This window comes from Excalfactoria chinensis, chromosome 1 (assembly GCF_039878825.1).
Source record: "Excalfactoria chinensis isolate bCotChi1 chromosome 1, bCotChi1.hap2, whole genome shotgun sequence".
Lineage (NCBI taxonomy): Eukaryota > Metazoa > Chordata > Aves > Galliformes > Phasianidae > Excalfactoria > Excalfactoria chinensis.
Window position 1 is genome coordinate 128,925,085 of NC_092825.1, and position 27,973 is coordinate 128,953,057.

Genomic DNA, 27,973 nt, shown 5'->3' on the forward strand with positions numbered 1-27,973 from the left:
GGGGGCGCTGCGTTAGCGGCGTGCGGGGATGACGAAGGCGGAAGCGGCGGCGCGGGGGTAGCGGTGCCGTCAGGGCTGCCGCCGTCCCTCCGCGTCAGCGGCGAGCCGGCTCCGCCATGGAGGTAACGGGCGGGCGGCCGTCGTCGGGGGGCCGTTACCTGGCCCTTGCGCGTGATTTCGGGCCGCGTCTGTGGGCGCGCAGCCCTCAGCTACCACGGGGAGGGGGTGGGGGTGGAGAGGGGCTGCTGGGATCTGCGGGCGCTGGGGGAGGCGTCTGGGGGTGACCGGCTCTTGTGGCTGGAAGTGGGGAGCCGTGCTGCGTGCGGGGCTGGCGGAGGCCGGTCGGGGCTGGCTGACGGGAAGCGCGCTCAGGTGACGAGCGGTGCTGTTGTGAGGGCGCAGACGTCGCTCTTTAACGCTCTTCACGAGCGTTACTGAGGTGACCCCGTGTGTTAATTGTGCGTCAGCTGCCCAGTGCCTGCCGGGCAAGTGAGCTGTATAGAATCAGAACATCCCGAGTTGGAAAGGACCCGTAAGGATCTTCGAGTCCGGCTTCTGTACTTGTACCTCGTGTGGCTTCTTTAACCGCCGAAATGAATGCAAGGCAGCGTCAACGAGTTCAAACGCTGCTCGTGAAATGAGCCCTGCCTGTGGTTACTGAGCTGAGTGTGTTCAGGCTGCACCTCTGCTGAGGTGGTCACCGTTCGGGACGTGTTTTGGAGTAATTCCCTCTGGCTGGTGTCGGTAGTGCCAGATCTCTGCTCAGGTTGGTCGTCAGTGCTGCAGGTTACAGCACAGCTTAACAGAAGGCCTGGCCAGCAGTAGAAGAGTGTGCTTACTTATCACAGACTCATAGAATAGCCCCGGTTGAAAAGGACCACAATGCTCATCTGGTTTCAACCTCCTGCTATGTGCAGGATTGCCAACCACCAGACCAGGCTGCCCAGAGCCACATCCAGCCTGGACTTGAATGCCTCCAGGGATGGGGCATCTACAGCCTCCTTGGGCAACCTATTCTAGTGCATCACCGCCATCTGTGTGAAAAACTTCCTCCTAATATCTAACCTAAACCTCCCCTGTCTCCATTTAAAACTGTAAGGGGGTAGGTAGCTATTAAAATGCGGAGAGCATGCTAAACTGTGGCTTGAAGACACCTTAGTATAGACAAGGAAGGCCTTAAATATACATGTACATGATCAGCCAAGTGTGGAAGCATAGCCTGGTTTCGTCATGACAGAACAGGAACTTGAGAATTCTTACAGGATTCAGTGTTGTCCTTGGAAGTGTGCTATGTGTTGGCACACAGCTTGGGCACACCCAGTCTGTCAAAAGTAGGGTTTTTCAGTAGTCGTCTTCCTCGTTTTTCCTACAGTTCAAACAAATGAAGCCCTGTACATGAGTTGCTTGTAGAATCTGTTCCCAGAACAGCAAAACTGGATTCTAACTACGTGATACATTGCTGCCTCTGTGCATGCTACCTTCAAGTGGCATAAAAGTAACATAGATCCTGTCCTTACTGCAGTATAGAGAGATGTGCTACAGTTTTTCTTAAAGCAGTACATCCAATGTGTTAGACCTAATCCTACTGTGTAAGTAAACTGCTTGTAGTGGTGGCATTGAACTAATAACAGTGCTGAAATGTTAAGAATGTAAATGTTTACAAAGGTCTGTGTGCCAAGAAAATTTGGACTACAAATTTATTTATAGCTTTCTTTCATAAATGCTGCGTTTGTGTTGGACAGGCATATTATTTTCTAGCAGGTTCCCTTTTATCTTCTCAAAAAAACCCTAGCTCACGTGTTCCAGAGAGTTAACTGTAACTGTTCTTGTCCTTGGTCTGTACTTGAACTGGTATTTCTAGGTTGAGTTTTTCCTGTTACCTCTCTGAGCTCGTTTCTCAAAATTGTTAGTCAGCGATTATCCATTAAATTAACATTTAAATCCTGTTAGTTTGCCTAAATTTGTATTATGAGTTGTTTGTTGTGTTGTTTTTTATCTCAGAATAAAGAGTGTAGCAAAATAGAAGTAAGGGAGTGTGTGTATATATAGACCTCTACTCACTCCCTAGCACAGGAGAAAACACAGGATAAAGCTTAAAGCCTGAAATGCAGATTTTCATTCATGTACTAAATTCATGTACTGGAAGTGTCAGTTCACTTTCCCTTTTCTCTATCCTATTTTTACATTCCCAAGTACTGATAAGCATATCTTGTAAACTTACTCTAAAATAGCATAGAGTGTCACAGAATAAATCTGTGGAAGTTTATAGTAAAGCGTTATACATAAAAATGTTAGAAATAGAGAGTCCAGGATGTAGACCCATTTAAAACATGTTTTCAGACCTAAACTTTTAGGGATCACCAATGTTTTAAAGAAACAGTAACATAACTGGGGGAGATATTTTGTTCAGAGGTTCCCAACACTTGTTTTAACTGCTGATACACTACGAGCTTTATTTGTTTGTGCATTTTTTTAATAGCTGTGATGTAGGGAGCCTGCTTTGGCAGGGGGGTTGGACTCGATGATCTCTAGAGGTCCCTCCCAACCCCTACAATTCTGTGATTCTGTATTATCTTTATTTTGTTGTAGGTACAAGATGGAGGACAAGAGATGGTGGCATCCCCTGCCACACCAGGATCAGGCAAATCAAAGGTAATTATGCCTTGCAAAGTGATTTATTTGAATAGCAGTGGTGGAGAGGGTTACAGCTTATCATTCTAACTACGATCAACAGAAAGAAATAAGGGTATTTTTAAGCAATTTCCAGGCTTCTAGGCTTCTTCAGAAGTTGATATATAAACAGTAGGCTAAGACATTTTGGAAAGCATGTAACAGTTCCATTACTGATATGTTTACTTTACATCATAATAACTGACATTATTTAGTAGCTCTGATAGTTGTGTATCTTTATTAACCTCTGATAGTAATATATTTCATAACGTACACAGACTTCTTTCCATGTTCTGGACAGAAATTGTTTAATGTTGACATTAGGTCAGTGTACCACGTTTAAAACATTGTTCAAGTTATATTACTTCCAACACCTTAGCCTGTGTTCTGAAGTGCAACCCTTCCCAAGTGAGTTCTTTTTTCTCACTGATGCTTCCCAGTTGTGTGCTCTAGAAAGATTTCAGAAGCACAGAACTAAGAGTAGTCCTCACTGTTGCACTTGGAATGATAGAACTGGATAACTGCAGTACCTTGGCCTGTTGCTGTCCTAGAGCATGCTAGAACAAATTCCCATTCTAAGATTTCACTTATTGGAAGTCAGATATTGGAATGACTTGTTTTCTGTTTACCTCTGCATTAGAGGAATTGGGTTTCTGTATTATGTACTTTTATTTTTTTTAACAGCTGGACACATTGCCCAAAGAAGATCTCATCAAGTTTGCAAAAAAGCAAATGATGCTTATACAGAAAGTGAAGTCAAGATGTACAGGTACCTTATTGGAGTGGAAATAATTTCCATCTTAATGCTCGGTACTATCTCAACTTTCCCTATTGTACTGCAGATGGGAGGACAGTGCATTTCTATTAGGTTTTGCACACTCCTGTGGAGGAGTGCTGTGGTTTCTTTGCAAATGCTAGCTTATCTTAATATTTGATCATTTGCTTCTTGGGACAGGAAATCCTTGAACGGATAAAATGAAATTTTGTGTTAATAACTAAAAGCATTGTATATTTATCTGTGCTCACATATGCTGTTCCCCACCTCTCTGCTTTTACTTTTCATTTAGTGCACTAGTGTTGCATCGCCTCGTTTGGAGTTACAGTCAGCTGACTGCTGGTAGCTGCCCAACAAAACAGTGATAGGGATGGGCTGTACTAGGCTTTTCTTCACTGAGGTTATTCATAAGATCTTGTTCTTCTATCTGTTGCCTATTTTTAGAGAACTAGGGAAGAGATAATGTGGGTATCTTTTCTTTGGCTTAAATTGGTCTTGAAATAGAAGGTCAGAAAATTGTCCAAAATCTTTCTGTTTGTTGCCTCTCCACCCAAACAAGGAAGCTTTGCTTCTTCGTAAAGTCATGCTGAATATCAGCACCAGAGAAGCAGTGCTGAATGCTTACTCTATTTTCTTTAGTCCTTGGTATTCCTCAACAACAGATGAGAATTGTTGAAATAAGTCAACTCTAATTTGAATAGGAATGGTGTTAGGTTTTGGCTTTACTAGTAGCTTGACACTGTGAAGCATCAATTCTTCAAATCAATGCTTGCTGTGAAATTTCTTTACAATTATTTTTTTTAAGAACTGGAGAGAGAAATTGAAGAACTCAGGTCTAAACCAGCTACTGGAGGAGCTGATGATATTATTCAGGTAAGAATCCACAAGGGGTTTCTAACGCATTGCTGAAATAAATGTACAGAAATAGTGGTGTATAGTGAACAGTTGTAAAACTTATTCAAATCCAACATGATCTGTCTGTGGGAATTCAGGATACTACTTAAAATCTCTTTTTTCCTACACTCTCATTTTTTTTCCTTCATACCCTACGCCCCTACTTCACTTTTTTCGGATAAGAGTTCTTTGACCATCTGTATGTAAGAATACATTTTCCTCTGCATGACTTTGTCCATCGGTAATAGGTTAGGCAGGTTTTTGTTCCCCTCAGAATGACAGTTGTGGAAAGATGTTACAATTTAGAAAACTTTAGAGACAGTAATTTGGTAAGATCAAAAAGACGGAATTAAAGGTCACACAAGTCACAAATACTTCTAGGAAAATAACTGAAAATGTGTTTAGCGGCAAGGGCAACTACCTCATAGTAAGGGTTATAGACAGCACATGAAAGTTGGCAATGAGGAAGACTTTATCTACTAGAAAACTGTTCTTTTAATAATTTGGATGGAGATTTCTTCAGAAGGCAGTAAAGGAGCTGATAAGAAAAAACATATTATTCAACATCCATGTACTAGTATACCTGTTCTCTATCTGTTGCATTTGGGCTGAAAGTAAGATCAGTTTAGTCTACATTGTTAAAAAATCAAACAGACTTGACCAGTGCACATGTTTCTATTGCTTTGCAAGAACCATCCAAGTTTCCGTTGTTAAGAGAACTCTTTTTTTCCAATAACATTTCTGTTCTTAAAATTAGGCTCTCACAGAAAGACTGGATGTTGTACTTCTGGAAAAAGCTGAAAGTCAGCAACAGTGTGTAGCTCTGAAAAAAGAAAATCTTCAAAGAAAGCAAGAAGCGGAGGTACTGAAACAAATAGAACATTACTAAAGTATTTCAGAATGTTTATGCTGTAGTTTTGTTTATGTTTCACTTTTATTTTTTCTTCACTCACATGTGTTCTGTTGCACCTTAAAAGACCAAGAGGCTTCATATGTGAAGCAGATTTTCTCTCTGGACTCTTAAGTTATTGTTTTAATTAGAGTGGCATTAAATGAAGTATTTCTGTATGTTTTGTTTAGATCAACAACTATTCAAAAAGAATTAGTAGCCTAGATATGTGATGCCTCCAGTTAATCCACTGCCTTTTTATGGAAAACATGAGGTTTTACATTCACATACACTTGAAAGCAGCCTGTGAGCTAAGTCATGGGAATCACATCAGTAAAAAAGTGAAGAGTTAGTCCCACAGAATTGATGAATAGTTCCATATACTGGCTACTTGAGTGTGATGTGATAAAAGTGGCTTTGTCTTTAATACGTGATCATAGTAGTTGCCAAAGCTGAAATTTATCATGACTATTTCATGAGTTTTTGTTGTGTTTTTATTTACGAGCAGGCTACCGTGTACTCTCTGCCAAGTCTTGTGAACTAAGTTGCTGTAAAATAGCTGACTATTTAAAAACTATAGCAATTTTTAAACATAAAGACTCCTAAATCTTCTAGTTTATTGTGATAAACAGTTTCTTAGGAAGCTATGTCTGCTAAGTTATCAGTATTTAATAACTTGTATGTTTCTTTAGGCTGCAGTGGCTAAGACGGAAGAATTGCAGAAGCAACTGGAGCAATCGAATACTGACTATGTGGAAGAAATAAAAGCCCTGAAGAATGAATTAATAAATGCACAATCCAAATACAATGAGGACTTAACAAAGCTGAAAGCAGAATTAGAAGAGAAAGAGAAGAAACAAATGGAGCTGGTGGAACAGATTGAATGTTGTAGTGATAATCAAGAAGAAGTTAAAAGATTACAAGATTATGTCCAAAAAATTAAATCTACTTACGAGGAGCAAATCTCGTGCTTGAACAAGCAGTTGGAAACTGTGAATGATGACAAAAACCAAGAAATTGCAACTCTGCAAGAAACTATTAAAAGCAACTCTCAGTGTTACCACAATGAAATCAGTAGTCTGAGTGAAGAGCTTAAGCAATTAAAAATTGCCCATCAGGAAGAGGTGTCAGAACTGATGCATCACATAGAAATATCTTATGAAGAAAACAAAGAAAAGCAAATTCAGATAAATCAGTTACAACATGATTTGGCAGAGGCAGACTTAATAAAAGAGAAAAATGTGAAAGATGAAGCATATGGTCATACTGAGCAGCATGAGCATGACTTTGAGCAGCTAAGACAAGGCTTAAACAAAAGTACAGAAGACAAGGTAGATGTCTTAGATATGCAGGAAGGGCCTTGTGTAGAAGCAAAAATGGAAGAAAAAATTAGACACCTGGAGTGTAGCTTACGTGATCTGCAGTCTCAACATAGTATTTTAAAGGATGAGCTAACTTATATGAGTAATGTTAAACTAAAACTGGAGGAGGAAATCCATCGCATAAAAGATGAGTATTTTCATGAGAGGGAAGACTTGGATTTTAAGATAAATGAATTGCAGCTTATTAAGGAAGACTACTGCTGTGTGATTGAAAAACTAAAATTGGAGCTTCAAGCAGCAAGACACCACTTGGAATCCACGGAAGAAGAGCATAAACTGGAAACTCAGAATTTGAGGGAGCAACATGAAAGAGAAATTTCTGAGCTAAATAAAACATTATTATCTAGTTCCGAAAAAGAAAAAATGGCATTAGTGTTTGAAATGCAGGAACTTAAAGATCAGCTTGAAAAGCTAACTCGGGAGAAGGAAGATGCGGAGCTCAGTTACAATAGCTTGAGAGAAACTCTGGAAACAATACAGGCTGAGTTAGGAGAATCTGCTGGAAAGATCAGCCAGCAGTTTGAATCAATGAAACAACAGCAAGCTTCTGATGTCAGTGAACTGCAACAGAAACTCCGGGCTGCTTTCAATGAGAAGGATGTTCTTCTTGAAACTGTGAATAGCCTCCAGGCGGAAACACAGAAGTTGTCTTCTTATCAGCTAGAGATAGAAGAACTTAAATGTAAAATTGTTGGTCTTCAGGAGGAAAATGACACAATAACAAGCTGTGTTCACCAAAAAGAGGCTTCTATTAAGGAACTGGAAGAAAAGATAACTGCTCTTACCGAGCAAAACAAGGATATTTTAAATGAAGTAAAAAGCTCAGATGAAGAGAGAGAAGCTGTTCAGGAAAAGTGCAAGCAAGAACAAGAAAAAGTTCAGAAACTTCAACAAGAGATAGATATTGTTAACCAGTGTAATAGTGATCTGAAGAAAAAGCTGGAGGAAGTAACAGAGAGATTGAATGATGCTTTAATTGGTAAGAATGAAAACACTGAAATGCTAGAGCAATTGGAAAATCAGATTGACGCTCTGGTGCGTGAACGAGAGAGCCTTACATCTGAAGTATCTGATCTTCGAGAGGAAAATAAGAAAATTGTTCAGGAAAAAGAGGAATTAAGTAAAGAGCTGGAAAAAATAAGGTTTGAAAAAGATGGCTGGCTAGTATTAAAAGAGCAGTCTGAGGACTTAGAGAAGAAACTAGAAATGATGACTGCAGAAAAAGACCGTATATCATCATTACTTGAAAGTGAACAAGCTCACAAATCCCTTGTAAGGACTCAGCTGTACCACATACTTGATCAAGTGGGGTACAGCATTTCTGACTCTAATGAGGAATGTGATTTTCTCAGTTTACTACAAATTGCAAATGAGCACTTGATAAAAATGAAAGAAAAGCAGTGCTTTGCTCTGCAGAATGAGGAGAAAGTTCTACATTTGCAGAGAGAAATTGAGAGACTAGAGGAAGAAAACACAACTCAATATACAGAACACAAATCCCTGATGCAGGATTTGGGAAGAGAAAAAGATCTTTTGAAAGGAGAGTTGGAAGAAGTATTGTCTGAAAAAGAGGCTCTACAACATGATATCCAGGAGCTGAAGAATGCTGGTGAAAAAGCAACAATTGAAAATGAAGATCTATTAGCTAAGATTGAAGAGATGTCTGAAAAACTTGCTTTTTATGAAAGCCAAATAAAGGAACAGCAAAAAGGATCCAAAGCTCAAGAAGACTTAAATTTCATTCTGGAACAAAAGGAAACTGAACTTAGAAATGTGAAAGACGAACTGAGTTCTCTAAAGGTTATATTTTGTTATTGAAGTATACAGACTAAACCTCTAAAGTCTTCAGAATTAAGGTTCAAAAAATACTTTCATTCTCTCTTTATTTTCTTTTCCTTGGCCTCAAAGTGAGTTTCCTTTTTCAGAAAGCACGGTTCTGAGATGTCAAACACCTCAGATTCCCCTCCCTCCATACAGTAAAGGGTTTTTTTGTTGTTGTTCTTTTTTTTAAAATGCAACAAAATATCTTATGATTTCTTTTAGTTATGACTGAAGTTGCTTCTACTTGAACCTTTTTCTTATTGGTATCACTCCACATGATGGTTTAACTTGGACTAACTGAGCTAGTAATCTTTCACCTCTAACTTCTTATGGTTCCATCTCAAAACTACTTGATCTACACTAGTTAGCTGCACCTAATTTCAGGTCCTCGAATATTCATGGATTTGTAAAGCTGACAGCTGGTCAGAGTTAATGGTCTTCCTTTTTTTAATTTGTCCTTTGTTAGGATGGAAATCAGCTGTTGAAAACTTAGAGTGTTTTCCATTTACCTATTTACCCATGACCAAGCTAATGCAAAATTGCACATAAAGTAGACATAGTCCAACTTGCAGCTGCAACTGATAATGACTTGTTGAAAACGTACCACAGATTTTTTGTAATACTACTTGTATCTTTCTTTATAATACAGACTGTAATGGAGACACTGACTGAGAAAAATGATGAACAGTCTTCACTTGCAGAGCTTCAGGAAAAAATTGGTATCAATCTTAGCTATTGTCTTCTATGTAAACGCAAGTTATTTGGATTGTTTAACTTGTTGGTTTTTTTTTTCCTCTGCATAGTGAGAGTGTTTTTCCTATAAGCCTAGGAAGGTGGGGAAGTAGGATAACAGTGACGTTTCATTCAGTATTTATCCTATCAGATGTTCAAAATGATAGCAGACCTAAATTTTCTAACATTAATATTTTTCTATATTTTCATCCTGAGTACATTTAGGTATAAGCAGTATATTAGATGTCTTTTTAAACCAGGGAAAAATAATTGCCAATAAAAATCCTTAAGGCAGCCAAGAGAGAGAAAGCATTTTGCTGAGTGTGCTGTTGCCTCACTGCAGTCACCACGACACACGAGGAAGAAAATTATTCTAGTTGCTATTGCTATGTCATAAAATCACAGAACAATTTGGGTTGGAAGGGAGCTCACAGCCCACCCAGCCCCAACCCCTGCTGTGGGCAGGGCTGCCCCTCACCAGCTCAGCTCCCCAGGGCCCCATCCAACCTGGCCTCGAGTGCCTCCAGGGATGGGGCACCACAGCTTCTCTGAGCAGCTGCGCCAGCACCTCACCAGTCTCTGAGTAAAGAATTTCCTCCTAACATCTAATACTAATTTTCCCTCTTTTAGACTAAAACCATTCCCCTTTGTTCTGTCACCACCTTTGTAAAAAGTCACTCTCCACCTTTTTTATAAGACCTATTTGAATACTGAATGGCTGCTATAAAGTCTTTCTTGAGCCTCCTCCAGGATGAACAAGCTCCTGTCCCTCAGCTTATCTTAGTACAAGGGGTGCTCCAGCCCTTTGACTGGCCTTCCTCTGGACCTCCTCCAGCAGCAATATGTCTTTCTTGTTCAGGGAAGCCCAGGCTTTGATGCCATGCTTCAGGTGCACTTTCACAATTGTAAAGAAGAGAGGGAGAATCACCCCCTTCACCTGCTGGTCACACCTCTTTTGATGCAGGCCAGGATTTTGGGCTGCCTCTGTCTGTAGAAGTACACAGGAATGTGGCTTTACTGTAAAGTGTAGCTGAAGTTTTAGGAAGAGGGAAAGAGTTTCCCTGAATGATCTGTGAGACTGGATGTTGTAGCTTCAAAGTGAATTGAAAGGCTTAACTTCTTGAGGCCTTTTAATATCTCTACTGCTTTGTATTTTGTCTTATTTCAAAGTGGCTTTTGTGTTGTAAGTGAATTTTGTTTCCTCAGGAGATGTATTTATTCACTTTCTTATTTATTTATTTTAGGAAGACTAGAAAAAGAATCTGCAGAAAAGGGAGAGAAGCTAAATAAAATGAAGGCTGTTGCTGTGAGAGCAAAGAAAGAATTAGATACCAGCCGGAAGGAGGTACCTTAATTGCTTCTTAACGTGAAGAACGTCCTGCATATGGGAGTCTGTTTTAATGACATGTGCTTTCCTTGTAATAAGGCGCAGACTCTGAGGGAAGAATTGGAGGTGGTTCGATCAGAAAAAGATCAGCTGTCTGCTTCAATGAAGGATGTCATTCAAGGAGCTGAAAGTTATAAGGTAGGAGTAGTGCTAGCTATAAAAGGCAGTTAACTGTCGGAGAAAAATATTTTGTTTTTGAATCCCAGCCCAGTTATTTTTTATTATTTACCTGCACAAGTGTGCTTGGTAAAAGAAATTGTGCCTGTGCAGTTAAGTCCCAAATCAGGAGTGTAAGGTTCTAGTAACAGAACTGTGTGGCTGCTGTCAGAAGAAAACAAGTCAATTCCTTTCTCCTGGGTGATATTTTTAAACCTCCTCGTAAATCTGGCATCATATCTGTTAGATGCAGTTGCTGAAACAAATCCGTTCTTACAAATTCTTAAACCTACATAATCTAAGAATTACAGAAGAACCTTTGAGTGATAAAGAGAAAAGCGAACAGTTCCCTGGGAGCAGGTCCTCTTGGGTGTACCTCTCTGGGCACATGACTGAGAAACAGGTAGGTGGGGACAGTCAGCAAGGCTTTACCAAGAGTAAATGCAAAATTATTTGTCTCAGAACTTGTAATGGAACTTTAGTTTCATTTTGAGATTTCTGATGCTGCATTAAAACATCTCATGTGCTTAATTATCAGGAGGATAGTAAGTATCTGGGGTTCTGAATGTGCTTGAGACAAGCAATGTATATAATAAAATTTAAAGTTTGTATGTGCTTGTGTTAAGAATCTTCTGATGGAATATGATAAACAAGGAGAAGAGCTGGATTCTGAAAAAGGCAGAGCAAATAGCCTTGAACGTCAGATAGATGACCTCACAAGACAACTACAGGCGTCATCCCAGCAGGTCAGTTGTATATGTGTGTGAGATATTGATCATTAAAGCAACAATTATTTTAATGTAAGATTTTTTCATGTGATTAGTAACATATTCGGTCTCATAACCCCAGTGTATTCTGTATAGTTACTTGAAATTCAGTTTTGCTTACCACCTGATGCCTATATGGGCTGTGAGGTAGTTACAGATCCCTAGAATGATTTGCCTTCTAGATAGAGTTTAATTTACCCCAGGCCAGCTCACAGAAGAAGGCAGGTGATCAACTCTGTTGCAAGTATCAGATAAAACAAAGAAAAATCATAAAGTATTAAACTTGTACTGTTTATCTGACTCGATGCTCATACTTGCCATGAAGTACAGTGAACTTAGTGTTTTTTTCCTTCACTTTCTTAAACAAAAAGTGCCTCTGTTATTTCACCAACAGAACGTTTAAAGAACCAGAATTAACTGTGGTGATTGATTTTGGTTCTTTGCATCTTTCACAAGAACTAGACTTGAAGATGTGTTGCTGAATACCGTAGTGGCATTCAGAAGTCTAAGATGGTAATTAAACAGCTGTGAGATGCATTCTGCAAAAACTAGCTGAAATGGGCTGGGGTTTCAGAGTTTAAACTCTCAGGTCCCATATATAATTACACTGAAGATCAACCTACGCCACCTTTTTCTTAAAAGAGAAAGTAATAGTGAATAGCACAGAAAGAAATGATAAATAATAAAATACACTCTGCTGATTGTGCAGGGATTGACTTTTTTCAAGTTGTTACGAAACATTTTATAAATTGTCAAGGTTATTCATTGCCAGCTTCTTTCACTTCATTCTTAACCTGCATGATAGAGGGAGCTGAAAATACCGAAGATGTTAGATCTGTTAAAGTATTCCTACAATAGCCTGCACACAGGAGGAGTTCTTACTGTATATACTGATGTGATATCCTTGAAGGCTCCATGGTGCTGCTGTTGAAGGATTTTTTTAGGGATTAATAGGTTGATGCTTTCTTTGTAAATATAACCGTACTTGAAATGGGGCAATCGAGTACTTAAACCTCATGTATTATTGTTTGAGACAAATTATTCTAGCAGAGAGCAGTAAAGGGTTGGGTTTTGTTCTTTTGGTTTTCTTTTTTTTCTCAGACTTCTAACGCTTCTAGCCATCTTACAGTAAGCTGTGTTTATGAACTCTGAACAAAATAAACACACCAGTACAGTTTGATTCTTTTAACCTGTTTCTCAATCTGATTCAGAACAAGGTGGACAGTGGTTTATACTGCTATCAGTAGGAGTACTGTTTACAAGAGAATCTGATGAAAATCAGTGTGTATTTTTTTAAATGTAGATGGTATTTTATTTATCAAAGTCAAATGCAAATTCAGCTTATGTTGTTATCTTCCCACTGTGATCATTTTAGTATGATCAGCTTCATTCTGCTAATGAAGATCTACTGGCTCGCGTCGAAACACTGCAGTGTAATTCTAAGCTGCTAGAAGCTCAGATACTGGAGCTACAGAAGGTCAAGGCGAAGGCTGAAAAAGAACTGGAAGCTGAAAAGCTTCTAAAAGAACAGAAAATAAAGGTAATAATACTATGTACAGCTGATAAATTGGTTGAAGCATTACTCAATGATGTGACTTCTGGAAGAGTTTTTATAAACCATAGTTGTTATAGTCAAGCTCCATGCTTTTTCTTCTTCTTACTTCACTTGGTGTTTTTTGAAGGCCTAGTCTGTTCATTAAAAGATTTTTTTCAAGGCTGCCATTGCTTACAGTAGATATGCAAACCAGCTCATAATCTTGTGAGGTTTTCTTTGACTCTCAGTGTCTTAGTGAAGAATCTTGTCTTTGTACAATCTAAGTGAGCAGGCACCTGTGTGTAAATATGTCTACTCTGCTGACTCTATTTTGAAATCACTCCACAGTTGAAAAGTATTTAAATTTCAGGAACATAGTGGTACGCTCCGAGAGCTGGAAGAGCTTCAGATGCAACTTCAGAAGGAAAAGAAGTATCTGCAAAAAATTATGCAAGAGCTAGAGTTGGCCAAAAAGGTAGAGTAATTGTGTGTGTTTAAGAGACCACCAAAGATTTTGTCCCTTGTGATTATATCTAAGGTTTCCCTTTCTGTTCTGAGGACCTTAAAACCTAAGGTATGCCAAAGCAGAAACACAGGTTTTGACTCATTTTACTTCAGAAGGATGATGTGTACTTCTTGAGGGGGGTATTTGATGAGGAGGAATATGTCAGTTGGTTGTTTTGGGGTGTTTTTTTGATGGTGGTGGTGGTTTTGTTTTTAGCTTGGGTTACACAGGCTGTCATGACTAGAAATAGAAATATCATAGTATCGTGCGAGTTGGAAGGGACCTTAGAGATCATCGAGTCCAACCCCTGGGATTCAAGCCCTCTAGTGTAGCAGAGCAGCGCTTCTACCACTTGCGCCACAGGGGGGATTTGAACCCGGGTCTCCGGTGTTGCAAGCGGCACTTCTTCCACTGTGCGCCACCGGAGGCACACATGCAGTTGTCTGGAGTATTGGTATGGTGCGCTATTCAGAAGTTGCCTTTGTGAGGAGCAGAGAAACAAATACCTGCAAGATACCCTCTGGTAATTGTTAAAAGTGTCAACAGAGTTCTTAAGCTTTTGGTCCTCATTTGAAAGTAATTTGCTGAGGATTATGGAAACCTGATGGGTGGATGTTGCTTGTTGATATACATGGTTATAAACTTTTTTTTTTTTTTTAGATTAGATAGATCTTCCTTTAATTCTTTATTTCAGGATTGAGGAGAAAGGGATTCTTAGCAACCAAGGCAGGTTTAAGCTGTAACTCCTTTGTGTATAATTTGCAGGATGCTCAGAAGAGTACACTGATGGATATGGAGATAGCTGATTACGAAAAGCTGGTAAAAGAACTTAATCAGAAGATTACTGATAAAGATAGTAGAATAGAGGATCTTGAGCAAGAGACGGGGATTCAGAAACAAAAACAAGAGACCCTACAGGAAGAAATAAGTGAGTAAACTATAAGCAACAGACATATCATAGTTAGTAGTAACTGTAAACATATATATATTAAAAAATAATAAAAATGAATTGAAAAACATTTTTTCAAGCTGATGAGTGAGAGGAAGGTTTTTAGAGAACACTAAGTAAAAGGTTCGCTTTATAGTCGACAGTCACTTGATGTAATATTCAACGAAGAGCCAAATAGCCTGCCTGATAAACTGCTTCTTACCTTGTTAACTTAGACATGTGTTCTGAAAGGAAGCGATTGCAAAGCGTTTTCAGTCTGACATACTGCATCTACAAAACGCTACCAGCCTGCTTGCAGTTAAAAGTTTCGTTTCTTCCTATCCTGCAGTATAAATCTGAAAACAATTTCTTTTATTAGAACATATTTATGATATGGAAGTCATACACTAAAGTTAGTGTAAGCTATCTAAGTTTGCAGCTTTTAAGAGATCTGTCAGAATTTGTTTGAATATTTTCTATTATGCTTAAGAAAAGATAGGAGGGAAGGTTTCCTTCACCTATAACTGCTGTTTTCTGCATTAGGGTCACTTCAGTCAACAATGCAACAGGATGAGGAAAGAAATGCCAAGATAAAACAACTCCTGGTGAAAACCAAAAAAGAATTGGCTGATTCAAAACAAGCTGTAAGTCCACAAATCAGTGACTGTATACTTCAGGTTTTCAACTAACTTTTAAAACTGAGCTGGTATCTGAATTACTAAGTTGCAATTAACCAGATACTTCTGTCATGCAGGAGAATGACCATCTGATGTTGCAGGCATCATTAAAAGGAGAACTGGAAGCCAGTCAGCAACAAGTGGAAGCCTTTAAGGCAAGAATCTTCACTTTGTTAGTATACTGAAGTTATGTTAGAATTTCTTACTTAAGCATTAAGGGTGTAGTTTGTTGCAACTCTTTCTTTTGTTTTTATTAGATTTAAATTCATATTCACTTATCTTGTGCAGGAATTACTGTAGTACAATCCAATGGGGTCTGTGGCATATTCCACTGGAAGGGAGGGAAAAAGTTTGTTATATTTAGCGACCACGTTTTCAACTGATATATCTTTTTTTCAGATTCAAGTAGCTGCACTAACGTCAGAAAAGCATAAAGTCCAGGAACATCTACGAACTTCTTCAGAGCAGCACCAGCGTACATTGAGTGCTTACCAGCAGAAAATTGCAACTTTGCAAGAAGAATGTAGAGCAGCACAGGTATTTTGATGCAAGCTGTGTCTTCAACTTTAGAAAGCAGATTTACTGCACTTCAGGTTCTGTCAGCATCTCTTAAAAATGCTTTGAAGATCTTTTGCTGTTATCATCTTGTCTGTTAGGAATTGGGAATACCTCAGTGCTTAGTGTGTTTGTGTGGTGGTGTAGAAGACAAGCTGATCTGTCCTGGTGGTCATGAAGCACTTGTGGTAGAATGTCTGGACTGCAGTCTTTATATTACCAATGGTAAAAAGCTTGTAGCAGTGGACAGCTGTTCACAGTTCACTTAAGACAATCGACATCAAAATGGAGAGAAAAGAAAAGTAATCACTTCTGTCTGAAGAAAAGGAGGGAAGAAAATCATTTGCTCCTCGTAAAAATAGTTACCATGTTTTTTTTTTAAAGCTGAGAAACATTTGTGATCATTTTTTAATATGCTGTTCTACGAGCAGCTTCTCAATTAACAGCTGAGCTACAGCTGGAGCTGACACTGTTGCTGAGGTTTTTATTATTCCTTCTTTTTGACAATGTCATGCTGTGTGAGATATGCCTGGAATCTAGGAACCTGGTATTTGCATTAGAGGCAGGTTCAGAATATAGGAGTGTTCTGTTCCAATTGCAGTAGTGCACCGTGTTACCTCCTGTGTTGTATGATAGGTGATAGAAAAGTAACATGATGTATCCTGCTAGGAAGCTTCTAAATTTTAATAAGGTGAAATGGACAAACTGGTTACTGTGACAGTGGGTTTGCCTGAGAGATACTGAAAAGTGTCAGTCACCATAGAGACTGGAGCATTTCAGTCGTCAAGAATGACTAGTGAACTCATGAGCTTCTTTAAGAGTCAAGAATGAGAACCTGCCCTGACTTTTCCTAGAAAAATACACAGCATGGGCATTTGGAGGTGTTATTTCTCAGGTGGAATAATTCTTGCCTATATGCTGTACAATAAAGGACTTTAAGTTGTGAGGTAATCTGTCCGGAGGAAACAAACTTATGTGTCAGCTGAGTTTGGAAGAGAAGACAGAGCAAGTACTCTTACAGGAAGCTATGATATATCTTGCTTTGTATCCTTACTGGGCTGACTTAAAATTATGCACAGTTCTCAGGTTTTCTGAGGAGGCTGGGTTTATTTTGTTTTGTTTTTCCCCCTTCATCACCCTTTGCTTATGAGTATCTGCTGAATATTATTCTTGTATTAGTAAGTGTTCTTTTTTTCCTGAAGGTTGGGATGTTGAATGTCAAGGACTTGGTTGTATTTGAGTTTCTAGATTGATAATTGATTTGATTATGATCTAAAAAAGTGTGGCCTGTCATGATGCCATTTAAATTGTTCATTCAAAAGAATGAAATTGAACTGACAGCTCTTCATTTGACTTTGTTTTCTTCAGTGCAAGATGCATTTTGTCTTAGAGCAAATAGGTGAGCAACTGTCAATAGTATAACTTTACTAAGAGTTTTTTTTTTCTCTGCCATAGGCTGAACAGGCATCTGTTACCTCTGAATTTGAGAGCTACAAAGTCCGCGTTCATAATGTTTTAAAACAACAAAAAAATAAATCTGCTTCTCAGACAGAAACTGAGGGAGCCAAACAAGAAAGGTAAAGCCAGAATTTTTATATCCATACAGAAAAAAGGGCTGTGTTGATAATGTTAGTGAGTTCTACTATTTAGCTCTTTCTTAAGCGTGGCAAATATTAGAAAGGAGGCAATTTGCCTCTGATAATTTGATCTGGGGGAAGGGGGGGGGGGAAGTGTGTGTATAAAAATAGAGCTGTCTGATCTTTAACATTACTTCCTAACCATAGCTCTACCCATCTGAATAGAAGATCATTTGTACCACATCTCAGCTGTCAGTAATACTGTACTAGTTTGTAATTCTTTGCTTTGTCTCTGACAGATACATATGTGCACAGGTTACCTGTTGTTTCAGACAGAGAGAAAAGTAAAGTATTAGGAAGTCTCTCTAGCATAACTATGTAAACCTGACATTTTCTCTGACTGTAAAGCACTGAAGCAAAACACTATTTTCAACTAAGAGAAGTAAAGAGCAGTTGGTTCTTTTCAGCTGAACTTACTTGGATCTTTTTCAGGAAGGAGTGGTGTAGTGAAGGTGAAGCTTTGGCTGCCATTCAGTCATCAATTCCAGCAGACTTTTAAGTTTTCTGATCTTTGGAAGGAAAGTCTTGTAAAAATCAGATTACTCTGCAAAAAAAAAAAACAACCCTGAAGATCGTTTAAGTGTAGTTGTAAGCCACATAAATTCAGGTTCACATCAGGAAGAGGCTAAATCTCTTTTGAGAGAGATCAGTTTCTGTAAGCAATTTTTATAAGTGGTTGGTAGCTGACCTTGGTGGCAGACTGGATGTTTATGCATAAGATATCAAAAGTCATTTCTTACACAGATCTTGGTACATAAAGATGCTGCTGAAAATCCACCAGAGGGAGACTCATGTATTGTTAGAGGGCTTGTTTGTTGTTGTTTTTTCTGTTGTTTGGTTTGTTTAATACATCTCACAGGCCGGATGTGGCTCTGGGCAGCCTGGTCTGGTGGTTGGTGGTCCTGAACATATCAGGGGGTTGAAACCAGGTGATTATTGTGGTCCTTTTCAACCCAGGCCTTTCTGTGATTCAGTTATGTTTCAAAGTGAACTGAAGCAGAAAGTAGGAGTGGTCACACCTTCTACCCCAATTGGTACTTTGCCATCAGTTCATGCAGGATGTGATTAAACTCATCTGCAACTATATTGAAATGCAATCAGATCTTTCCTAATTGTTTCTTCTATGGTCACATTCTGAGGTTATTTTGGTTATGGTGCTGTAGTTAATTTAAATATAGAAGTAAATTTTTAAAAAAATTCAGGTTGGCTACATAAAGAAATGTTGGTATAATAATAAGGTAACTCTAAACATATCTTTTATTTTCCCTTGTAGAGAACAGTTGGAAATGGTGATAGAGCAACTAAAAGTTAAGCTACAAGAGACTCAGCATAATTTACAGATGAATACAGCTGAATTCCAGGCGTTGCAGTCTGAACATGACACCCTGCTGGAAAGACACAATAAGATGCTGCAAGAGACTGTTGCAAAAGAGGCAGAACTCCGTGAAAAGTATATTCTGCTGCTGAAAGATGGCTTATTTTGTGTGAATCTCAAGTGCGAGTTGTGCAGCTGGCTTCAAATAGTGATTTCCAAAGAAAGGGTGTAATTTTAACTTTCTCTGTAGGGACTTTGAAAAGTGATCTGCACTGAAAACAAAGTAGTAGGTGATAAGAGAGAAGGAGATTTCTGATAGCTTTCTACTTGTTACATATAAAATTTGCAAAGCTAACTTCTTTAAAGCACGCTGGTTTACTGACTATTTTTGTCTTCAGCTCAGCACTACATCTGTGCTGGACTGCTCAACTACATTTTATGCACCTGCATCCTGTTAGTAAAATACCGTAGCTAAAGATAAGCTATTTTAATATCCAAATATCCACCAAGTACCTTCTTTACAGAAGGTATTTTTTTTCAAGTGTATGCTTGTCACAGTCATAATTTCCTACTTCTTTCAAAACAAAAGGAATCTATTGAATCTGTCTAATTTCCTGACAAATGACATGAATAGGTTATTGAGCTCTCAAAAAACCTTCCCATGCCTCCTTTTAGGGTACAAAAATTCATGAGGAGTTCACTAGAAATCAGTTTAGTCATAAACTGTTGATTTCCTTGTCATAATCTGTTGTACTGTTTCCCGATATCCACATGGTGATTCATTGGAATCATCTAAATCCTGTCCTTTTGCATTTCTCTGGAAACCACCTATAGACCACAGTAGGTTCCTTTCATAGCCAGAAATACGAGCTCTTTGCTGCACTGGCTAAATTTAAATTCATACACTTATAAGGGCAAGTCCTATGCCTGATGTTTCCATACATGCACTTGTTTAATTGCTTCTGACAATTTTGTCTTGTTTCTGGAGTGCCTCCAAATCCACAACAATTGATGTGGTGTACCGACATTTTTCTTGCCAAGAAAGATGTAGGATATCCCACCTTCTTTTGCCCTGAGTTCTGAAGTTTAAAGTTAATCAATTAACTGAACTTATTTTCTTAGAAATTCATATTTTCAGAAGTCCTGCCTGGGTCTTTGGTAAATAAATGTTAAAGGAAAAGAAATACATGCATGTTATGAGGATAAATGGTTGTGTTTTCAGTTCAAGAATGCTCAGATCGCAGCAGATGCTCACACCACAGCTTGTCTCTACTTCCTTCTTTTCTTTTTTTCCAAAGTCTGAATTTGATCTTCTGACATAGAAGCCAAAAGCTTTTATAACCCAAGTACATTCCTAGGGTTGATGCTAAACATTACTTTTTTACTCTTTAGATTTGCCCTGGGAAAAGATAAAGAGGAAAAAAAGTGAAACAGACATTCTAAGATATGAAAACAGAAAACTAATTTAAACTGTAGGGAAATTTGTAATGTGGATAAAGAGTTTGGTTGTATGTTTCCTGTATTTTGTGTTTACACTGTTTTCAGGTTCTGCACGATACAGTCTGAGAATATGGTCATGAAAACAGAGCATGCTCAGGCTTTGAGTCAGCTGACAGCCCAGAATGAAGCTCTCCGGAACAATTTCAGAGATCAAGTCAGGAACCTGCAAGAAGAACACAGGAAGACAGTAGAGACACTTCAGCAGCAGCTGTCCAGGGTAGAAGCTCAGCTTTTCCAACTCAAGAGTGAGCCAAGCACTAGAGGTAACTTTTGGTCATTAAACCAGGTTATCTTGGGTTATACATTCTTGGGGGTTATTAACTTGTGTACTTGACGCTGTACTTGAGATTGTACTGGAAACACAGTTATAGCATGTGGTTCAGTAATACAACAGAAAGTTACTGTGGAAACTTGATAGTAAATCATGCCAGTCCTCCAATTCCAGGTAAAGGTTTTATTATTACTGTACCTCCAGAATCAATATCACAGGTAAGTTTTCTTCAGTGTCTGCACTGTGAGACAGAGTGGAAATCACTTTGTAAATAGTTGGTGCTCTTCCCATCAGTTTGTCTCAGATTTTGGATAGCTTCGCGGATCTCCGCCCTCCAGTGTGAAGGGTAAAGCTACACAGGAGTTAACTGAAAGGTGTTTAACAGTTTATTGTTGGTATACTCGCTATCTGCCCCTGCTTCTAATGTAAAATGTGACACTGCTCGGCTGAAAGGCTACTTTTTAAAATCTGTGTAGTTACTCATTAGGATACAGTCAGATATTTGCCAAGAAACAGTAACAGTTTAAGTTGCTCTTTCCATGTGTTACTTAGCTGGATTACAGTAACTGATTGCATACTGAAGCAGCAGGATAGCACAGAAAGTATTAAAACAGATGAATTTACACCACCCACAGGACTGTTTGAAAGAAAAACTAATTCTGTTTTGCATTAAAAGCACTTGGCACTCTTATCAAACCGACAGCATTTGCAGGGTATGATGCATTAATGTTCCCTAGTCCCTGAAATAAGATTGCTAATTAAGATCAGATTATAAACTGGCTTTGATTGAAATAGTCATCTGGAGGTAAAAGGCTCTATTACTTGCTTGTATCTGGCTTTCAAGTCTGTAGATGACATACTGCTTTCCAATTGGAGATAGCTTGAGTAATTTCATAGGTGCACATCTATTTTATTTCAACGACAAACATCAGTAAGTATCTTTCAGGTCCACCTGTTTCAAATCCTGTACCAAAGAACTTAAGAGAACGGCGAAACACGGACCTTCCTGTTCTAGATGTGCATGCTATAGCAAGGGAGGAAGGAGAAGGCATGGAAACAACAGACACTGAGTCCGTCTCTTCAGCCAGCACCTACATACCATCCCTGGAACAGCTTCTGAACTCTCCAGAAACAAAACCTGGTAGGTGGAACGTGTGGCTTTTCTAAGCGTTGGAGTTTGTGCCCTCAAAATATACAAGGATGTTCTGTTCTTCATGCTTTTAGTTGCAGCACAGACATTTAATCAGTGCCCTGAGTACACGCTGTCTGGAATTTCTGTATGAGTCTTCTCCTTGAATACAGATTAACAGGATCTCATATATTTAACTTCCTAAAGGGAAGAGGATGGATGAGTATGTCAGTCAATGGGTACAGAAATTTTTGTGCAAAATTACTAGTCTGTACTTGGGACACTTGTTAATGAAAGGATAAAGGGCTGAACTTAATGTGGTTTATTAGAACAAGATCTTATTCATATTGTTTTCAGGAAAATGAAAGGCAGCATGAAGAGCAGCATCCCATTTAGGTTGGATGTTAGGGGGAAGTTCTTTACTAGGAGAGTGGTGAGGTCCTGGTACATGCTGCTCAGGGAGGTTGTGGATGCCCCATCCCTGGAGGTTGGATGGGGCCCTTGGCAACATGATATAGTATATGTGGAAGTTTGGTGGTCCTGCCAGGCAGGGGGGTTGGAGCTTCATGATCCTTGATCATGATCCTTCCAACCCAGCCATTCTGTGATCCCAAAAAGTAGAAAAATAAGTGGTACCATCAAACCATATTTTTGAAAGTCTACTGAATACTGTGTGGAGAATTGTTGAAAAATCTCCATCTATGAGTGGAAAGCGAGGGGTAAATTAAAAGCAAGTATACTTATGAGGAGACTGGCAAATCGGTTCTAAAAATGTGTATATACAAAAATAAATCATGAAACAAGCATGCAGTAGAAATTATTACTGTTGGCAGTCTCAGTTTGCATGGACTTCATTTCCTGTGTACATCTTAGAAGCTACGTTAATCAAGTCATAATGTTATCTTAGTATATAAGTAGATGCAAGTGTTTTTAGCTCCTCCTTCCCTTTTCTTTTGCAATTCATTGCAGAAACATCCCAGTGGCAAACAGAGCTCACCAAGGATGAACTGATTGAGAAACTAAGCACAACAACAAAGAGTGCTGATCACCTGAATGAATTACTTCGCGAATCAGAAGCAACCAATGCAATCCTAATGGAGCAAATAAAGGTCAGCAGGCATGAAATAAATGTGTGGACAGCTGTAATTTGTATGGTATATTTCCTAGATGAAACGTTTAACACTGAATATGTTCCAGAAAATGGCAATTTATAGAAATTTGGGAATGCAGAACTGTAACTTGAGGTTTTTAATTCACAAGAGCATTGCTTCTGAAACTGACTTGAGGATTTTTTTCCCCAGTCTCTCATGTCTGTGGGAAGAGGGGAAGTAAAAGCTACTACTGCAACAAAAAAAGGGCAGAGTTTAATATCTGCTAATGTGCCTTTACTGTGTTTGCATTTAGCTAAGAACAGTAAATTCCAGGGGAAACATTGGTCTCTTTCCTTGTAATCATAGGATCATAGGGGTTGGAAGGGACCTCCAGAGATCATGGAGTCCAACCCCCCTGCCAAAGCAGGTTCCCTACACCACATCACACAGGTAGGCGTCCAGGCGGGTCTTGAATATCTCCAGAGAAGGAGACTCCACCACCTCCCTGGGCAACCTGTTCCAGTGCTCCGTCACCCTCACCATGAAGAAATTCTTGTGCACATTCATGCGGAACTTCCTATGTTCTAGTTTCTGTCCATTTCCCCTGGTCCTGTCTCCACACACTGCTGAAAAGAGTCTGGCCTTGCCACCTTGCCCCCCACACCTCAGATATTTATAGACCTGGATCAGGTCCCCTCTCAGTCTTCTTTTCTCAAGGCTAAACAGACCCAGTTCACTTAGCTTTTCTTCATAGGAGAGATGCTCCAGGCCCTTCACCATCTTTGTTGCCCTCTGCTGGACTCTTTCCAAGAGATCCCTGTCTTTTTTGTACGGGGGAGCCTAGAATTGGACGCAATACTCCAGATGAGGCCTTACCAGGGCAGAGAAGAGGGGGAGGATTGCCTCCCTCGACCTGCTGGCCACAATATCGTAATCCCTTTCACCTCTCCTAATATAAAAGAAGATGCATGTTTAGAGGGTATATGTACTAACAAAATTTGGTTTTATTTGATCACATCTCCAGGATTTTTCTTGAGACATCATTAGAGTTAACATATTCTAAAAACAGACCAATATTTCTTTTATAAATGGTTTCTCAATGCCTGATAATGTTAAATCTCTGATCCAAGTTGCTTATTTAGTTTCTGAACTCCTTATCATTGAAGGTGAGTATTTAGCACTCACCTTTTATATATAGTGACCTATATGTCACTTTAATAACTGTACAGTTTTATCCAAATAAATTATTTTTTATCAATATATATATTTCTTTTATCAGCTGTTCAGGTTTCATTGGGTTTTTGTCCAGAATCATAGGAGGGGCCTTTAAGATCACCTAGTTCCAACCTCCCTGCTGTAGTCAGGGTCACCTACCACTACACCAGGTTGCTCAAAGCCCCATCCAGTCTGGCTTTGAATACTTCATTGCATGTGCGCTATACTTTTTGAAGCAAGCTGCATAATTTTTCTTTTAGCTCTTCAAAATACCTTTCTTCAAGTGTTCGTCTCACGATGCACAAAAATATCGCGTGATCTTTTTATTAATTTATTTTTTCCTTGTCATCTGCAGCTTCTTAAAAGTGAAATAAGAAGATTGGAACGAAATCAGGAGAGAGAAAAGTCCGTGGCTAATCTAGAATATTTGAAGAACGTTCTATTGCAGTTCATATTCCTAAAATCAGGAAGTGAAAGAGAGAGGCTGCTGCCAGTAATAGACACCATGTTGCAACTTAGCCCTGAAGAGAAAGGGAAGCTGGTTGCAATTGCCCAAGGTAGGTGGGGTTCTGGCGCATCTTATGAAATGGTAGTAAGTTGTAATGTAATGCGTTCATATGTTTTAGTAAAGATTTCTGTCAAAGTGACCTTAAAATAGAGGTTCCCATAAATGAATGATTTTCTTGGCAGATGTTCTGAAAAGTTAATTAAAATGGTCCTCTCAAGGCATTACTGCAGACCTAATATTAGTTTCAGTAGCTTTTAAAAAGTCTCTTCAGCAAAATATGCTTTCTGTTTAAGAACCTTAAGATCTAGGGAGGGAAGGAGGAGTAGTTGAGCCTTAAAAAAGAAATTAACCCAAGAGCTGTAATAATGTATAATCATGTTCTGGCTACTCTTGAAATACTCTGGTATCTTGTTTATTCCCTTAATCCTTGCAAATATATGGTCATTTTAAGGTATATAAATAATGAGCTAGTTTCTAGTACTTTACTAGCAGCTGACCTTTACTTGATTTAAAAATTACTTAAAGAATAAAGAGTAAGTACAGTGTGTGTGTGTATATGTAAGTATTGTAGACGGGCAAAGTAAAGCACATGAATAAGTGACAACGCAATCCATTCCATGATAAGCTTTGTGTTTGGAGAAATTATATGTAAACTAAGCCCATAGCATCTCAGTGTTTTTCTTGGCATTGTAATGAACACTGACTGGGTTTTTCTTAAGGAAGATGATCAAATGGTTTCTTTAAAGTGTGCTGAGTGATTAAAGTCCACGAACACATCTTTTGCAAAGTGTAAGTACTGAATATTACCTGTTCATCAAATTTACAAAGGCAGCGTTTGAAAACTTGACAGAGGAGGGAAAAATGAAGATCAGGTTTCCAAATTGCGTAACGTCTGGCCTCATAAACTTACTAAATGTATTTCTCCCCCTCCAGGTGAGGAAGAGGGTTCCTCACGGCCCTCTGGGTGGGCTTCGTATCTTCACAGCTGGTCTGGACTTCGATGAGACATGGGAAGCGCTGTGTCTTTAAACACATTCCACCATTACAGAAAGAGAAATCCTAAAGTAGAACAACCCCCCCGCTGGTGTTTCAACATTGAACCGTGGGGTTTTGTTTCTGTGTATTATTTTCAGCTTTTTAGTTTCTTCATAAGGAAGAACACCTCGTCAGCTCTGAAAGGCTATACTGTGCTGCATTCTGACCGAAGAGAACTTCTTGTCCAAGCTGATGAGCAGACGTATAATGAGAAGCAACAAACTTATTGTAAATTGCTTAAAACAGAATTTGACAAACTTGTGACAGGTCTTTTAATGTCGATGTCAAGGAAAATAGTTGATCTAATATAGCTACTGGAATACCTAGACTTCAAGTATTTTGAAGTGTTTACAGTTCCTCACAAATTTTAGTCAGCTCGCTAGCCTATATGGTTCGTGCACACTGAAGGGAATTAGAAGAGTTATTTCCTCTCTGGTGATGCTTACAAGATGTGAGGTAGTTGTGAGCAGAAGAGGGATTTCCTGTTTTGACTAAATTTTTAGTCTTAGTTACGTTTTTTTCTTTTGGAATTGCTGGATGGAAAATATGAAGGCAGCGGTTCACAAAACTGAAAGGGGCCTAAAACTATATAAAATACAACGTTTGGCACATCTAGGGCATGGTACTGTAGAGGTGATTAATGGCATCTTTGGAAGTCTTGGGTTAGTACCCCAAGAATCAATGGTCGTAAATGAGCTGAAGTTTCAGGAGAAAAGGCTTCAGATGCGGCTTTTTAACCTGAGGTTGGATGTGTGTGTTCAATGTTACCCGGCTGTAGTGATTGCTGTACTTAAATGAAAAGGCTCTATTTATACTTAGTCATATAGAAGATAGTAAAGGAGGAATCATGCGATTGTACATCAGACCCCTTGTGGTAGCATTTGAAAGGAAAGGACAGAGCTTCCATCGGTAGGTGTAACATTTAAAATGTCCTGAAGATCGAAGATGTTCTATTCTTCTATCAATTCTGTTTGCACACTACATTTGCACAAATCTTTTGTACAGATGATTTAATCTCTGTTCCAGGCTCTTCAACAGAATAGCTGGGATTTGTTGTTTTTTTTTCTTTACTGTTGTTTTTAAGAAAATAAATCTCTGCAACCGAGCTATTTCTTCTGTTAATCAACACAACACTTTTTTGTTCTTTTCCCCTTTCTAGGCCATGCTGCCTTTCACTATCTTAATTTATTTGTAAATTGCTGAAGTGCTTATACGTCATTTCTTTACCCTGCTCCAACTACAGAATGCTTGGGGGTTTGTTTCTCTTCTCTAGTACACCCTCTCTACGGTCGTACAGTGAATCATTTCCTGGCATACATATCAATTCTAAATAGTATTCTTTCTTTCCTGCCCATCTTAGTTGAGGCCCTGCATATTGATGCTCATTCCTTTAATATTACCTCGCTTGGGGCTGAAGTTTATCTGGATTCAAGAACAGCAAGTCAGCATGCACAGTTAGTAAAAGCAGTTACTGCACATCTTATTATGATTGTTCTTTGCTGTATGTATATATATTTCCATGTACAACTGACAAATTCAACAGACTTTAGCTATTTTATTTCTGTGCTCTTGAGCACAATTAATTTTTCTTCCATTATGTGCTTTAACTGGAATCCTCACGGTTTGTGCTACCAATGAAACGCCCCGTGTGGACTTTCAGATCACGGAACTGGTAACCGATAGCATAGGGCATCTGTAGTTTGGAGATGCAGTAAGCAAGCATGAGGCTACACTTGTGTTTGAAACGATAACTCAATCTTCGACGTCTGTGATTCGCTCCAGATCTCTGCTTAATACTAACTCTTGTTTGCAGCTGGATTTTGTTAATGTTGCTCCAAAGAATGCTAGAGCGGAGCTGGGGGAGAGAATTCAGATACACATAAAAAGCTGTGCAAGTCACTCTCCTGCTGCGATTTTAACAATAGAAGCACGTGAGTGACTTTTTTTTTAAGCTCGGTTCAAACTTAGTTTGCAGTTGCCCTGAATTAGTCCCTTCTGCACAGTGTCTGCTCAACTGCCTCTAGAGATCTGTGACAAGGTCCTTTTTTAAATGCACATCGTTCAGAACTGTAGGTTATTTAACATTGTGAACTGTGAATAAATGCATGCAAATAACATTGTCTTTGGCTGTACTAAGTACTGCTTGCTTCTTGACTTCCCAGATCCGAGTTGCACAATTACTGATCTTAGTAAAACTGAAGCAGCATCCTTTACAAACGTAGCGGACACCTCTTGCATCACCGTGTATATTTTACAAAGGAAGATCAAGGTCTTAATGTTAAAAATATTTTGATAACTGCTACTAAGTCCTGTTTTGATGCTAAGATTGCCAGAACTTAACCTTGGTGGCAATAAACGGATGTAAGTAAATATATCAAGGTTTAATATGCACTTGCAGTAAATGGCACTAGAAGAATATGGACTGGACACAGGGTTATTTTGCATAGTAAAGTTTTTATATGTCATGTGTTTGCATTTGTAACATTACAGCATTGTGGCTGTGGTTTGCTTTCAAAAAGCAGTTTAAAATGGTAACTAGTGCTGCTGCTTCTTGACATATTAGTGCCCTTTTTTTGGAGGAGCAATGTGCTGACTTTGCT

General features: G+C 38.9%; 1 protein-coding gene across 1 annotated transcript; it reads left to right on the top strand.

Moving 5' to 3' along the window:
* Nucleotides 1–27,495, top strand: GCC2 (GRIP and coiled-coil domain containing 2). Its single transcript, XM_072339456.1, has 23 exons — nucleotides 1–122; nucleotides 2,590–2,652; nucleotides 3,355–3,439; nucleotides 4,251–4,318; nucleotides 5,097–5,201; nucleotides 5,921–8,410; nucleotides 9,081–9,150; nucleotides 10,408–10,508; nucleotides 10,590–10,688; nucleotides 11,333–11,452; nucleotides 12,849–13,013; nucleotides 13,378–13,482; nucleotides 14,278–14,440; nucleotides 14,984–15,084; nucleotides 15,195–15,272; nucleotides 15,517–15,654; nucleotides 17,128–17,249; nucleotides 18,583–18,759; nucleotides 20,170–20,387; nucleotides 21,342–21,536; nucleotides 22,494–22,633; nucleotides 24,186–24,387; nucleotides 25,272–27,495. Exons 1-23 carry the CDS (start codon nucleotides 117–119, stop codon nucleotides 25,340–25,342), a joined length of 5,082 nt encoding a protein of 1,693 aa, XP_072195557.1. The 5' UTR covers nucleotides 1–116; the 3' UTR covers nucleotides 25,343–27,495.
* The last annotated feature ends 478 nt before the right edge of the window (nucleotides 27,496–27,973 follow it).